This window comes from Macrobrachium nipponense, chromosome 20 (genome assembly GCF_015104395.2).
Source record: "Macrobrachium nipponense isolate FS-2020 chromosome 20, ASM1510439v2, whole genome shotgun sequence".
NCBI lineage: Eukaryota > Metazoa > Arthropoda > Malacostraca > Decapoda > Palaemonidae > Macrobrachium > Macrobrachium nipponense.
This window is the reverse complement of record NC_061089.1, coordinates 30076899-30091814: the sequence shown is the minus strand read 5'-3', so window position 1 is coordinate 30091814 and position 14916 is coordinate 30076899. Positions and strand designations below refer to the sequence as shown.

General features: G+C 37.6%; 1 protein-coding gene across 16 annotated transcripts in view; it reads right to left on the bottom strand.

Moving 5' to 3' along the window:
- The window catches only part of LOC135224312 (spectrin beta chain-like), a 168319-nt gene that overhangs the window by 50978 nt on the left and 102425 nt on the right, over positions 1-14916 (bottom strand). For all 16 annotated transcript variants that reach the window (XM_064263269.1, XM_064263315.1, XM_064263278.1 and 13 more), the window contains 7 exons: positions 13237-13388; positions 7454-12168; positions 7032-7236; positions 4740-5114; positions 4380-4624; positions 2117-2340; positions 486-577 (listed from right to left, as the gene is read on the bottom strand). In XM_064263269.1, the coding sequence (XP_064119339.1) occupies positions 486-577; positions 2117-2340; positions 4380-4624; positions 4740-5114; positions 7032-7236; positions 7454-12168; positions 13237-13388 (6008 nt within the window). The remainder of the gene's footprint in view (positions 1-485; positions 578-2116; positions 2341-4379; positions 4625-4739; positions 5115-7031; positions 7237-7453; positions 12169-13236; positions 13389-14916) is intronic.

Genomic DNA, 14916 nt, shown 5'->3' with positions numbered 1-14916 from the left:
TCTGAAATGTGTCCCTTCTTGGTATCATATATAGCTCAAATAGTAATACATTTCATACTATTTGATAGGCTATTTATCATACACTGTGCAAACAGAAATTGAATTATCTTGCTAAATTTTATTGCATTTTAAAAAATGAAAGTAACAAATTATTTTATGGCTAATTTTCACTTAAAATACTGAGATTTGGTTTTTTATATTTTTGCAATTTTATATATATCATGATAAGGATCAACTCTTCAGCTTTAAAATGATACCAAACTCATTAATGTAATGCAATGTGTAATTTTACATGATAATCAAAGCAAATTATTGTAAAGAATTTTCACTCAGAGAAGGGTGAATGTTCTGGCAAAGACAGGCCCACCCCCCGCATCCTCAAACTCTTAAGTCCAGTCTTTTTATGTTAAAATGAAATACCCAAGTTAACTGCATTTAAATACCCAAGTTAACTGCATTTCATACTTAAAATAAATTCAACTTACGCCCAACTCTGCAGATTGCAAGTAAGGTTCCTGTGCCAGGAGCCACTGCTCAGCCACTGATGCATCACGAGCAAACTGGTACACTTCAAGTACTGAAAAATATCCATATAATAATATGAGTATTAAATGTATTACACTGATATTACATACCACTACACCATAAAATATGAACACTGCAATAAAGTGCCATTTGCAATCTGGTAATGTTCACATTCTCAAAGTCATCCTCTGATTGAATTTTATAAAGGTTATCAATGTCAAAAACCATAGCCAAATAATCCATACATCCTCACAGGAACATAGTGTTTTTTTCTAAATTAACAAAGCTGTACTATAAAATGCAGCTTACCTATATTTATATACAATACAAATTTTCAATAAAGTCAAGATCTGATTTGACCAGTTTCTTACATCACTTTTGCCTATTCCAAACCTTTTTCCAGCCTATGTTCTTCGTTACATCATTCACATCTAAAACCTCGTATGACCCTATTCTATTCTTTCTTACGGACATCATAATTGAAAATTATAGTTTTTCGAAAGCCCAAAAACGTCAATGCAACCTTTAATAACTGTGCATTTGTTACACTAACTTAATGTGGCAAACAAATGTTTTCCCTTTAAGTAGTTTTATGTCCGTACTTGCCTCTGTTCTTGTTGGTGTCCTTCATTATATAGCAAGTAGTTTTTAAGTAAATAAAATAGCAATAAATTATTATATAAGCCATAAATTTGGCAAGCCTGATTGAATGTATATATGCATTTAGCCCTACAGAACATTTACTTTTAGGCTATTATTAAGTCAAAAACTAGCTTTGATGTAACATGCATTATCAGTGTATCTACTGAAACTGCCTAACTTAGATGTAATATGCATCACCAGTAGTAGTATACAGGTTCAATAAGTCTAGCCTAGTATAATCTACCAAAACTGAATTGTGCACATCAAGCATTGCCTAGTGTAATGTACAGAAGATGTGTTGATGACATGATCTGAGGACAAAATTTTAAGGGTTGCATGATACACAAGATCAGATGATAAGAGCATATGGGGTCGTTATATTTCTTGTGATACTGTATATTTTTAGGTTTTACAAAATGCTTTTGTTGGAATTGGAAATAGATTTTCTAGAGTATTTCTGGTCTTAATTTGCTCTAGAGAGTTTTTGAACAAAGTGAGTGAATTATTAAGCTGTGAATGTGTCAAGGTGGCATGGCAGGTGGTAAAGGAAGAGACGCAGCAGAGACGACACAGTAAATACTCTTTACTACCTCTGGATCAACTTGACTTAAGGTGAAAGGCCAAATTCTTGTTGTTTTCCATATTTTTCTATAACTATTTTGTCTCTACTCTGACAAAAGGGGACCAAAATTCAGGTTTGAGAAAAGTGTCACCCCCAAGTGAATTTCCAATATGTACTTTCATATATTCCTAGTAATGAACTTATATGAATCATGCCTATTGCCCATATAGCATGACAGTTGGGTAAAAACTGTACCACAATAGAATATTTCCCTGGAGACTTGTTCAATAAACAATTCAATTAACCAGACAATATCATAAAACACACAAAAATACTAACTTTAAATAAATTTATTAATAAACTAAACAATCTCTAAAAGTTCCTTACTTAGTTGCAAGTGTTCCCATCGTTCTTCCCAGCGCTGCAACATGTTGATACGTTGGTTACTCAAAGACATGAGCTTTTCCTTGATCTCTGACGTCGCATAGTGATTACGCGCTAACAATTCCTTACCAAGGGAAACACACACATTGAAGTTGTCTTCCCTTGCATCAACTTCTGCTTTGAGGCTTTGATGGTTGTTCATTAGTAATTCTACACCACTGACATCTCTGTAATAAAATGGACCAAGCATTACAACACTATACATATGTATGTTTGTTGGTCTGTATGGTGCTTATACGCTGCATGGAACCAGTGGTTATTCAGCAACGGGACCAACGGCTTTACGTGACTTCCGAACCACGTTGAGAGTGAACTTCTATCACCAGAAATATACATCTCTCACCCCTCAATGGAATGGCTGAGAATCAAACTCACGACCACCAAGGTGGGAAGCCAACACCATACCAACCACACCACTGAGGCGCCACTATACATATGATCAGTAGTTTTGGAAGTAGCATTCCTAATAAAGTCATTCTTCCCCCATCTCCATTCATGTTAATATTTGCACTCATCATTACTGATGGTGTTACCCATATTACAGTGCTTTACAAATCTCTTAGCTTACCAATTACAGGATATTACTAAAAATTTACACTGAATCAAGACTTGACTTAACAGGATAGCAACTCCACTAAGCACCTTTAATTTCTATATACTGACAATAACAACAATTATACTAAAACACATTTTGCCCAGCTAGCATCCTTACTTTTACTTTAAACGATCAAAGAAAAGGAGAAATGAACCACAACAGTGGGCTATTTTTCTGTTTTTTATATATGTACTAGTAGGTTCCTTAATTGAACTAGCATAAAATAATTACAGTAGAGGTAGAATTTTTGAATGAGCCTACGTGTTACTCATTTAATAACCAAAACCTGGTTCACAACAATTAGGCATAAGTACTTTTGCATAAAATGACAGTCCCCTATGCAGAGGCTCAAACGAGAAACATGCCATAAGGAACGATTATGAACAAGTATTCCATGAATTGCAACTTTGCCCCTCACTTGGCCCACCCTGACTTGGTGAGGGAGCTCTTGGGCCCTAGGAATTTGTTCCTGGGTTAGAGGCCAAGTGACCCATATATCATTGTCCAATCTTTTGGATTAACTGTCATGGAATTTGCAACTTTTGCTAAAATTTATTGGACCTGATAAACAGGAAAAGATATCATAGCTGGGACTGAGTTTATATCCAAAGCTAAATAAGTGGGAACTGTGGTAGGACCATCAACCACTCAATAATGTTTGGACATGAGAGATATCAGATTGATAGCTCAAGGGCATACCTTTCTTCAGGGCTGGTGTACGGATTCCAGGGGGGTCTGGTTCTGGAGATAGGCGCCTCTGCATTCTATCCGGTTTGCCCATAACATGATTAGGGTGGGGATGATTGTATTCTAGTAATACTCTCAGTCATAGCAAGCAGGTTTGGCTTACACTGGCACCACTTAAATCATATTGTGCCATCCCCTGTGAGGTGACGCGGACATTACGAGGTCAGTTCCATTAAACTTTAGGACAAACCTTTTAGGTGCAACAGCCTCTTATTGGCTAACCCTTCACACTTTGCATTATATATTCTTTACCGTGTAGATCTTCCTGGTTAGGCCTCTTAAATTTAAAAACCGATTCTTTGCTGGTTTATTATCTTTGGAGAATCTTCATTAAATATAGCGATAAACACATTGATCCTAAAGTAGGCTTAAAACCTGTGTACAGGTCCACATCATGACATTATAGTGTTGCATAAGGAAAAACGAAATCTAAAAAAAAAAAATTAATGAAGTAATTTTGAACATGCAAACCCCATACTGCTTCCAAATACCAACAACAGTTCACGGTTATTGGCAGGGTTTCCGTTATGACAGCTTGATGATAGGCTAAAATTGCCATAATGGTACTTTATGGCACCCATAACCAGATTTTGGCACCAATAACTGGTTAATGGCACCTCCAATAGGTATGTATTGGCACCAATACCTTATTGTTGGCGCTGATAACCAGAAAGTGGTGCATTTCAGCAACAGGAGAAGGTGATTTTTGGCGCTGGACAAATGATATAAAACTGAATCATTGATAACTCAGGACTGCCTGTACTAGACATCAAAATGCTCTTTGTACCTTTTCATTTAAGCTATTTACAAGTCATGTACAACTGTTTCTGCCAACCCTACCAAAAACAGATAAAATAATCTAACCTTGGTTTTTCTGTAGTGTTCATTTGTCTTATGACATCATCCATCCATAATATTAAAGTTCGCACCATATTGAAGAACTTGAAGAGGTCTCCAGTGTCATGTAATTTGATGCGACGCTCCTCACACATGCCTTGTAAGTTCAACCAGGCAGAGACAACTTCTGCTTCTCTATTGGTAATTTCTCTAGCTTTGTCTCCAGCATAAGCTGCTTGCAACTTGGAAGAATCTTCTTGTATTTGTTGTACCTGAAGATTACCAGACCCTTATTTATTCTGTCAAATTAGTCTATAAATGTAAAACTATTTAAATTCATCTAGTAACACTAAATACTTCAATCTGAAAAAAATCTTGACCACATACCTGTTGTTGAAGCATGACAAGATCTTGCACAAAGTTCTGGTGTTTTCTCTGTAAGGCTGAAACTGAACCTGCATCTCTGCCAAGCTCATCTGATATACTGTTCTGTTTTTCTAAGATTCGACTCAAGACATCTTTGCAGTCGTGGAAGAACTTATGAAGCTCCCAAGAGGCAGCCAACATCTGTGTGCGCGTTTCTATCAATTCAAGTAAGTCAGCCCAAGATTCATTAAGACCATCTTTCCATTCAGCAATTGTAGCTGCATCTGAATGTCCTGCTAATATTAACTGATCAGCTATTTCATTTACAGCTGCCACACGTTCAGTGCCTATAGATTCAGTGTCTCGGGCAAACTCCTTAAATCTGTCTCGCAACATCTTTGGGAAGAAAAGAAAGTTAATATATTAAATTCTAATATGTGGTGTTTCAGTGACATACTCTTTCCCTGATTGGGTTAAGTTTTGATACCATGAAAGATTGCTTAACATTTATCTTAAATGTTGAATAAAAACAAAAGCAACATGTTCAAATAGGTAGACAGACAAATACCTTCTCCAGCCCAACTACAATCCATAAGTTAAGGGGTCTAATGCCTTGATGCCTTCATCTACTTCTATCAAAAGTATCTTCTATTAAAACTTTAATTCAGTGGTGCAATCTAAGCCTTGCCTCTCTCTTGACCTCCTACCCATAACAGCTCCCACCCACACCTTCTTCACTTCCTCCCCCTAACTCAATCTTGCCAGATGCCTACACTGTCTTGACTCTCAGAAGTAATCTTTATTATCCCAGTAATTTTGAAATTTTCCAGAATCTCCTGCAGGAAGATCCCCAAATTCCATCTCAACATCCTCATTTCTGTTTACTCCAGCTTGTTCTTCCTTCCTTCTTACTTAAATGCACTAGTTTTGCAGCCACATACACCACTGGTCTGATCATGGTACAATGGATCTTTACTTTCAGTTTATCATTTTTCATCACACACGCTAACCCCACCACCTACCCCCTGCCTGAAAAGTAGATTCTGTATATCTGAATTCCTCTGCAAGTTTTCAACATAAGCCTCTTTTTCTCTTGTGTAAATGACTTCCCCTCCCTGTTTGCTGGACACCACAAACTGTTTTACTCAGATTTACCCTCATACCACCACATTTGACAGACTCCTGCTACTCTCTTACCCTTCTTCAAGCTTATGCCTTAACCACCAGATAACCTGTATATGTATAACAATTTCCACATATTTTCATCCCTATTCCCTTCACTCGGTACATCCATTAGTACCAGTACCAGCAGAAATTGGCAATGTGCAAATCCTGATGTAAACCAACTTTAACTTCAAACATTTCTTTTTTGATGCAGGCTGTTATTACTCCTTTCCTTGTTCTTTATACATCTTTATACATAATTCCAACCAAACTAATAAACTTTTCATGCACCTTTCTCCCTTTTTAATCACCAGAACATTACATCCCTTGGTATTCCATCAAATGCATTCTCAAGGACTATAAATACAATAAATTCCAATTACCTTCCAGTCTCTTTTCCTGTAACATTCATAAAGAACAGCATCAACTGTACATTTCCCCCTCATATGGCACTGCTGTTCACCAATCTTCACAATTCAATAATGTTCTCTTAGTTTGACTACTCTATAATTAATTGCCATATTTCAAATCATCTCCTTTCATTTTACACTCATTTACCATCTGACTTCCTTCACAATCATTTGCCATTGTTTTGTCCTCCCAGGTTGCCCCTAAATATTACTATTCATTCTTCCCCTTCTGTTCTAAATACCATTCCATTCCAATTTGTAACTGTGACAGACCTAGTGATTTGTCATTCTTCATTTAATTTATAGCCTTCTTTACTTCAATCTATTGTATCTCCATCTCTGGCTTTTCAACCTTCCCCACCTCCCCTAAATCCCCTCTCATTTTCTGTTATAAGAAGCTTATAAGAATATATCTTAGTTTCATGTCAAATTATGCAAGATATTTTCTTCACTATCATTGATGATACCTGATTGATAATAACTTGTCTCTGCTATATACCTTGAGTTTCATATTCAGTAAATATCCTTATCATTTTCCTTTGTTCTATGTATGGAGGAAGTCAAAGCCTGGGGAAGAAATGCTTCTTGGGGTGAAACTATAAGACCCTTTAGTATTTATAATACTGTCCACAGTGTGCCAATCACAGCACAATGCAGGAAGCTCTTTGAAAGTCTCAGATTCCATCTAGCTAAACATAAATACAATATGATCACCACAGGATATAGCAGTACTACTTACTGTTACATGGTCATAATCTTGTCCTAATTCATGAGATCCAGCAACAACCTCTCTCTCTGCTATCCATTGTTCAAGGTCATCAACCTCTCGGTTAAGCATGAACAACTTAAGGGCTTCATCTAATTTGCTTCGTCTCTCTACTGCAAGGTCCCTTAATCCCGCATAGAGCTTGTCAATCTGTGATTGTCTAATGCCAATCTGTTCGCTGAAAATAAACACTCATTAGAACAAGGACTAAGAATGACTGCATACCAAAGAATAAATGAGCAGACTGTAAGCCAGATATTCAGAAAGCACATAATTTTCTAAATACTAATATGATTTTTCAGTTTTGTGAAATACTATATAAAACACTTTCATAACCTAATTTTTAAACTATCACAGAACAGATTAATGCCCTGTATACCAAAGATAACTCTTACCTCTCAGGATGCCCTTCATTAATAAGATGTTTAGCAGTTTCTCCCAACTGTCTTATAGTTTCTGCATAATCATCTACTGCATTTTCTAGACTCTGGTGTTTTTTCATAAGATTCTGAGCTGATATCTCATCTTTGCCTCTGTCTTCTACCATCATGTAGAGCTCTTGCTCACTCATCCACACTTCAGCCTCACCAGCATCAAACAGATACTGCTGTGCTTTCTCAGACACCAACAACTTAGACCGACGGTGTTCCAAAGCATCTTTCAACTTAGACCAATGATCTAACAACTCTTCAAGTAACCTTTGGAATTCCTGAGCATCTTCATGACCTTCCTCTATTAGTTTTCTTCCATTTTCACATACAAGGTGAATACGAGGTTCATGGTTGTCTATTTCATTACTCAAACTCTGGAGCTTCTTCTTTAACATATGGACGGTGAATAAGGAATTACCATATTCAGGGCTCTTTGCTTGAGGCATCTTTTCTAAAATCCAAAGTTTTTCATCTTCAACATCCCTTCGGAATTGATAGGCTTCTTTTTTCTTGGCTAATGCTCTGTTACGATCAACAAGTGGAGCTTTCAGAGACTCGAATTTCGCTTCAACTTTTGATTTCATCAACTTGATCTCCTCAGTCTTTTCTGGTGTCATACGTTGTAGGTAATCTGCCTGGCTCTCCAACTGTTCTACTTGTTTTGCTTTCACAGCCATTTGTGTCTCAATCATCTGTTGTTTCTGCATGAGAATATTGACAGAGGTGAGATCCATTCCAGTGTCTCCACCTTCTATCTGTTTCTCAAGATCTGCCATCCATGTATCTATGTCATCACAAGTTTGTTCATAGAGAACTTGACGATTTGCATCGAAAAGACGTTCACCCTTTTCTTTGGTAGTAGTCTCCAGTGCATCAAAGTGACGATTTAATTCTGATATCTTTGGTCCAATCATATCTGCCATTTCTGGTTTTTCCTTAACTAGTTCTTCTCCTGCTTTCTGTACTCTGACCAGCCTGTCTTTGTTACTTGCAATTTCAGCTTCAAAGGCTTGATGTCTTGTCCACTTGCTATGAACAGTCTTTGCAGAACGGTAACTCTCATCTTGAGCAATAATGTGTTTCTCTTGTACCCAGTCATTAAGTTCTTCACAATCTTGCAAAAATTGATGTACTTGAAGTTGGTCCCTTAAACGTTCCATTTGTTCCATTGCTCTTTCTCTATTTTGCTGTCTACGTTCTTCAATATTCTCAGCTTTCTTTTGGATTTTCTCAGCAGCAAAGTGTTCCTCATCCAAAAGCCTCTGTGCAAACTGACAGATACCATTGATTTTGTCATCATTAGCTTCCATTGTTGTAAGGAACGCTTCATGCCGTTTGATAAGATTTTCAGCTTGCTCTAAGTTTGTGGGAGTTTCATCTTTGGTAAGGTAGTGTTCTTGTTGACTTAGAAGAACCTCGCCTTGTTTAGCATCACGCAAGAACATCTGTAAATTTAGAGACTGTGATAACAACTGTTGCCTATTCTCCCACATCTGATGGAGCTCTGCCCAACCATCTTTCAAAGCTTTCAATCTCTCCCTCAAGAACATGTATTGTGCATCATCTGCTGGAGTAACATCTTCAGCCGTTATTCTCTCACCATATTCCATCATCTTAGTGTAATCTTCTCTGTAGTTATCAATTTCCTCACGTATAGACTGGTGTTGGCTGAGCAATTTTTCAGCCTCAGCAAGATTGGATGGGATATCTTCAGAAGCTACATCAGTCATTGTCTTTGTGAGCCAAGCCTGGAAGTGATCCAGATCACGTAAGAATCTGTGCAAATCACCAGCTTCTTCAAGTTTAGCATCGCGTTCCTTTAGGAGCTGTGTTAGTTGGTCCCATACTGCTCTGATTTGTTCAACACGTTCTCGAATAAGTTCAGCTTCTTCAGGATGATCCTGGCTGATCTTGTCTGCCTCTCTTTCTAGAGCATCTAGTTTAGCTTGAATAGCGGCCAAGTCTCTTTCCATTCCTGACAATCGCCTTTGTAATGTCATAATACCACTAAGATCTGTGCCCAGATCTGCAGTCTCCATAAGTACACGTTTCTTGTCCTCAATCCAGAGAACAGTTTCACGGCATTCAATATGGAATGTCTGGACACCATGAGCCGAACTAAGTTCTTCACGTTTAGCCTCGGCTTTTTCTCTGAGCTCTGCCCATCGCTGATTGAGCTGATTTTGGCGAGCAACAATCTCATCTGAATTAGGATGCTCAACATGTAACAGCTGTCGAGCAAGCTGATTAACCACAGCCACACGACTAGCATTAGCATTCATCTCTTGTTCAAAACCTTCATATCTGTGCTTCATGATTTCACAGTCCTCAATATCCTTAGCTGGCACCATTGTCTGCAGCATACGTTCTTTCTCTCCAATCCACTGTTCAACACCATCTGCTTCTGTAAACAGTTTATACAAGGACAGAGCATCGAGTAACCTCTGTTTACGCATCTTAGCAAGTTCCAGTAGTTCCTTGTAACGCCTGTCAATTGACGCTAACCTCTCCACAACATCAGGAGATTCACGGTCAACTTGATTGAGTTCTGAAGCCTGCTGGTGCAAAGCTTCAATTGTGCTGGCATAATTCTTCAACTCATCTGTTACATCCTTGTGCTTCTTAAGGAGGGACTGTACAGTTGCCTCATCCCGGCCAGTGTCTTCACTAGAAACCAAACGAAGAATATCCAACATCCACGTATCAACATCATCAGCTTCAGTATAGAATTGATGAAGATCCACAGCATCTGTAAGTCTCTTCTTGCGGGTTGAAGAACGTTCCTTTAAGCTATTCCACATACCCATTATCTCATCTATCCTCTCCTGGATTTTATCAGAACCAAAGTGTTGTTGTGCAATAAGTTCCTCTCCACTTTTAACGACAGCCTTGACTTGTGGTTCATGTGATAACAGTTCTTCTTCCACAGCTTTGTGCTGAGTCAAGAGCAAATTAACTGTGATAAGATCATGACCGATGTCTGAAGTAGACAAAATTTGTTCCTTCTCCTTGATCCAATTCTCTTCCTCTGCCATGTCCCAATAGAACTGCCATAATTTCCTTGACTCCTCAAGGCGTGACCTGCGCTCCACTGCAAGTTTAACTAATTCTCCGTATGCATCCTCTAATTGTTGCACTCTTTCTAAAACTACAGAAGGATCACATGGACGATAACCTTCAACTTGTTCGTCGTCCAAGAATCTCTGTGAATGTTCAATAACTGTTTTTACACGTTCTCCAAGAACATTGATGTCAGCTTCTAGTAATGAATGTTTCTGCAAGAGATCTTCTACCCCCATCAAGTGTTTTCCATAATCTTCACTCAATAATCTCAGCTTCATCTCTTCCATAGAGTCAAGAATATACAACATTTCCTGGAAGTTCTGTTGCAACTGCAATGAAAGTTCAAGTCGCATGCGTCTAAGTCGAAGCAGTTCAAGCAAGTAATTCCATAATCTTAATACATTGTCTTTTCTTGCATTGATGCGTTCAATATCATGGTACCTTTCTACTTCCAGCTCATTTGCTACTGCAACAACAGCTTGCACTCGTTCTTCATAAGCAAAGATGTCAGTCTCAATGGCTTCATGCTTTTTAGCGGCAGCTTCAACTGCAGCAAGGTCAAATCCAAAGTTATCTTGGGAAACAAGTCGCTGGTTTTCAGAGAGCCAAGTTTCCCTCATTCCTGCCTTGCGGTTAAACCTAGCTGCTAACTGTTCAAGCTTTTCTTGTCTGATTAACTCCTCTCTCAGGGCCAATTCCCTTTCGTGTTCAGCTTTTTCTAAACGCTCCCATGCCTTGTTGATGTCACTTATCATTTTTCCTTCCTTGGGGAGATAAGGTTTTTGGTTGTTAGCTCTCATTTTAGATTGTAAAGTAAAAAGCAGCACCTCCAGGTTACCTTTTTCCACAAATTTCGGTGGCTTTTCAACTGTGCGGTAAGTATTGAACTGAGTCAATTGCGTCTGTACTCCCACTAGAGAGTTGACAAACACTCTGTCGTTTAACAATTCAATAGTGTTTTCAATCCACTGCAAAAGATCAGAAGTCAAGCCCTCATATTCCTTGATCATACGATCATTCTCCATTGCAATGCCTACCACCTTCCCAATACGTTTACCCTGCACAGTTTCTTGTTTCAGCTTGGAGAAATAGTGGTAATAAGTGACAACGTATGTGATGATGGACTTCTCATCTGGTTGCTCAACAAATACATCTTCTGCATCCAAAAGTTTGGTCAATCCCAATTTGTTCTCTGCAGTATTGAAAGCATTATTGAGGTTGTAAATAGGATTGGACCTGGATAACTTTTCATACTGGATAAGATCTGGTCGATGTTTATGAATGATGGCATTAAATGCTAACCCATCTCTCCAAGATGTAGTAAAATTCCTTATATTAACATTATGGTAACCTGCTGTCTTCATCTGGCACCAAAGGAGAAGAGCATCCTTAGCACTCTTAGTTTCTTGATTCTCAGTTTCTTCAATTGTGATATCTTGGATCTGGAAACGCAAGATGATGGTCCAAATGAGACCCAAGGTAAGGCGGGCATTCCCATCCACTATGTCATGAGAACCCATGTTTTCCAGATGGACACGCTGATCTCGTAAAAACTGAAGGGCTTTGTCCACATTCTCCAAGCAATGGATCCTCATCTTTCCTTTGGTGGGACGTGGCTGAAGAAGGGAAAGAGAATTAAGAGTACATCACAAACCCAGCAACCTGACTGATAATGGCGCACAAAATTAAATTCATGTATAAAAAAACTGTATTTTAAAGAATATATTACCTATCCAAAAAGAATCATTCTATGCATTAAGCATTTGAGAAAACACACTCAACTGCATGTTGTGAGTTATAATGATGAAGAAAGGTATTCATGTTTGGAATTTCTTGTTTGGGGTCAGAATAAGTGATAAAGAATCTAAATGAGGTGAAAACAGCGATGCTGACGAAAAATATACCTATCTATGGGAGCTGTTGAATTACAAAATTTAGAATGTAAGAGGTTCAACCTGTCCTTCCCTCGAAAATGCACATTTCCCAAAATCAAGCCCTTTTCCCATCACTTCCGAAAGCCTTGCTCCATTCTCACTTACTCCAATCATTCAATATCTATCAACACATCTGTTTTTCTTTCACCTACCTTAGTATTCAAATCACCCCATACAACCACCCTTCCATATTCATAAAACCAAGCCAGGCATAGATATGGAGCCTCCCAAAGGCATTCTCTTTGATCTGGTTTTACATTCCTTTCTATTTCTTAACCATACATACTTTCCAGCCTTCAGCAATCAACCTCGCCTATACAATTTTATTCTGTTTGTTCAAGACTCAAAAGTTAAAAGGAGGTTAAAGATATGACTTTTGGTGTTTTTCATATAATCTTTCTAACTACAATTTCAGTACTGACAAATAATATTCCTTTTACACTCATATTTCTTAATAAGAAATTGGTAACTAACTACGTATAAATTATCTTTATCCTAGTACCATTGTGTTGATGAAATGGGCAACTGCAATCTTTTGCCTATTTTGCTACCAAGATCTTGCAACTGCTTGTCTGTAACATGTTTTTCATTACATTACGAGAGAGAGAGAGAGAGAGAGAGAGAAGACGAGAGAGAGAGAGAGAGAGAGAGAGAGAGAGAGAGAGAGAGAGAGAGATAAATGACCTTATACCAAACTTTTGACGAGTAGCATAGAAAGAAGTAACCAAAAAAATTCTGTTGACAACTTACTAGTCTTTCCCCAGAGAGAATTTCAAGGAGTTTGATCAGCTGCTTTCCATCTCGCAGATCGACATAGAGGTCCCCAATGCGAGCATTGACACGCACCAAATGAGAGTTCACCCATTTCATAAACGTTTTCTTCTGCACACTTTCACGTTCATCTGAAAAGAAAAATGCACCGTAAGAAAACTTACATCAAGTAATGAAATAATGCCTTAACTATAATGAAGCGCCACTATTTCATCTCCAAAACTTGACTGTATTTCCTCTGGTGTATTATTAACAAGGAAAATCTGAAGTTTGACAGATCATCATCAAGATTTTTAGATAAAAAAAATTCAACTAGAACAAATTAAGCATCAAAGGTGAAGCAGCTCACCAGCTTGCAAAATACGACAAATTATCAATTTCGTTATTCCTCAGGTTTCTGTTACCTTAATCACTCTACCTATTTGCTCTATCAATGACCATACCAACTTCCGTGTTTTCTTACAAAAATAAAATACAAATTCATTCTTCCATTTTATTCTTCAACCCAGCCTCAAGAAATGCAATATAACTTCTTCCTTTTTGTAATCTTATGCCTTCTGGTTTCAAGAATCTGGTGCCTAAGTTTTGAAAAGTTATGAGGGGAAGGCAACTCTATATACAGAGAAGACACATGCTCAGCAAGAGAAACAAATACTTAAGAGAAATGAAAAGGAACAGAGAAAGCATAAATCCTAGACCAAATGAATATATTGACTCGAAATTAGTGAACCAAAATCGGCTGTGTACCACAGTGCTGAACAACTGAAGACAGAACAGTAACACCTAAGCTATTATTTGGAAAAGACAAAGCATTATACAGGTTTAAGTTAAAAAATGGAAGCAAAGGAAAATCAATTTCCAAACAACAAAATTCACTAATTACTACGAATAACGTTCCATATTGATCACGAGTACTGAACTGAGATCCAACCATTAACAGCACATGTTCAAGTCATTCAGAAGGTCAAAATAAAATAAAATTGCTAAAGATCCTTCTATAACCATCCTTCAACTACTTGACATCTGCAAGTATCAGAGAAGCAACTGCTATCTTATCAATGTACGTTGAATCCAATCAAACTTACCAGGGCACAGGTTAAATCAGAAATTACAAGGTTATTCAAGAACCAATCAACCAAGTAACACCACAACACTGGAAAATTTGTGAGCCAAGTCTCAGCAACTGAAAGGGAATACGTCAGCCACACAGGATTATCGAAACCCCCTAACCCATCTGATGCTCTTGTCCCCGTTACTTGGAATTATCTCCGATTCTCACATATATATAATTCCCTAGATATAGTTGATAAATTAAACAAAATAACTTTTTGCCCCACTGATAGATTCATTAGTTTTGATATATCTCTTTTTACTAAAAGTCCAAATAGATTCTATTTTAGAGTATCTTAGTAACGAACTAACCCATCGTGAATTACCTCTACTTGTAAGTCATATTATTTCACTCATTAGGTTGTGAATTTGTGATTGTAAATTTATATTCAATGGTGAATTTTATCAACGAATATTTGATATGGCAATGGGCAACCCTTTATCACCACTCACTCCTCTCAAACTTGTATATATGGAAAACTTTGAAAAATGCTATTGGCTAATATCATTATATTCCTTTAAAGATGATGATATTTTAGCTTTTTTCCC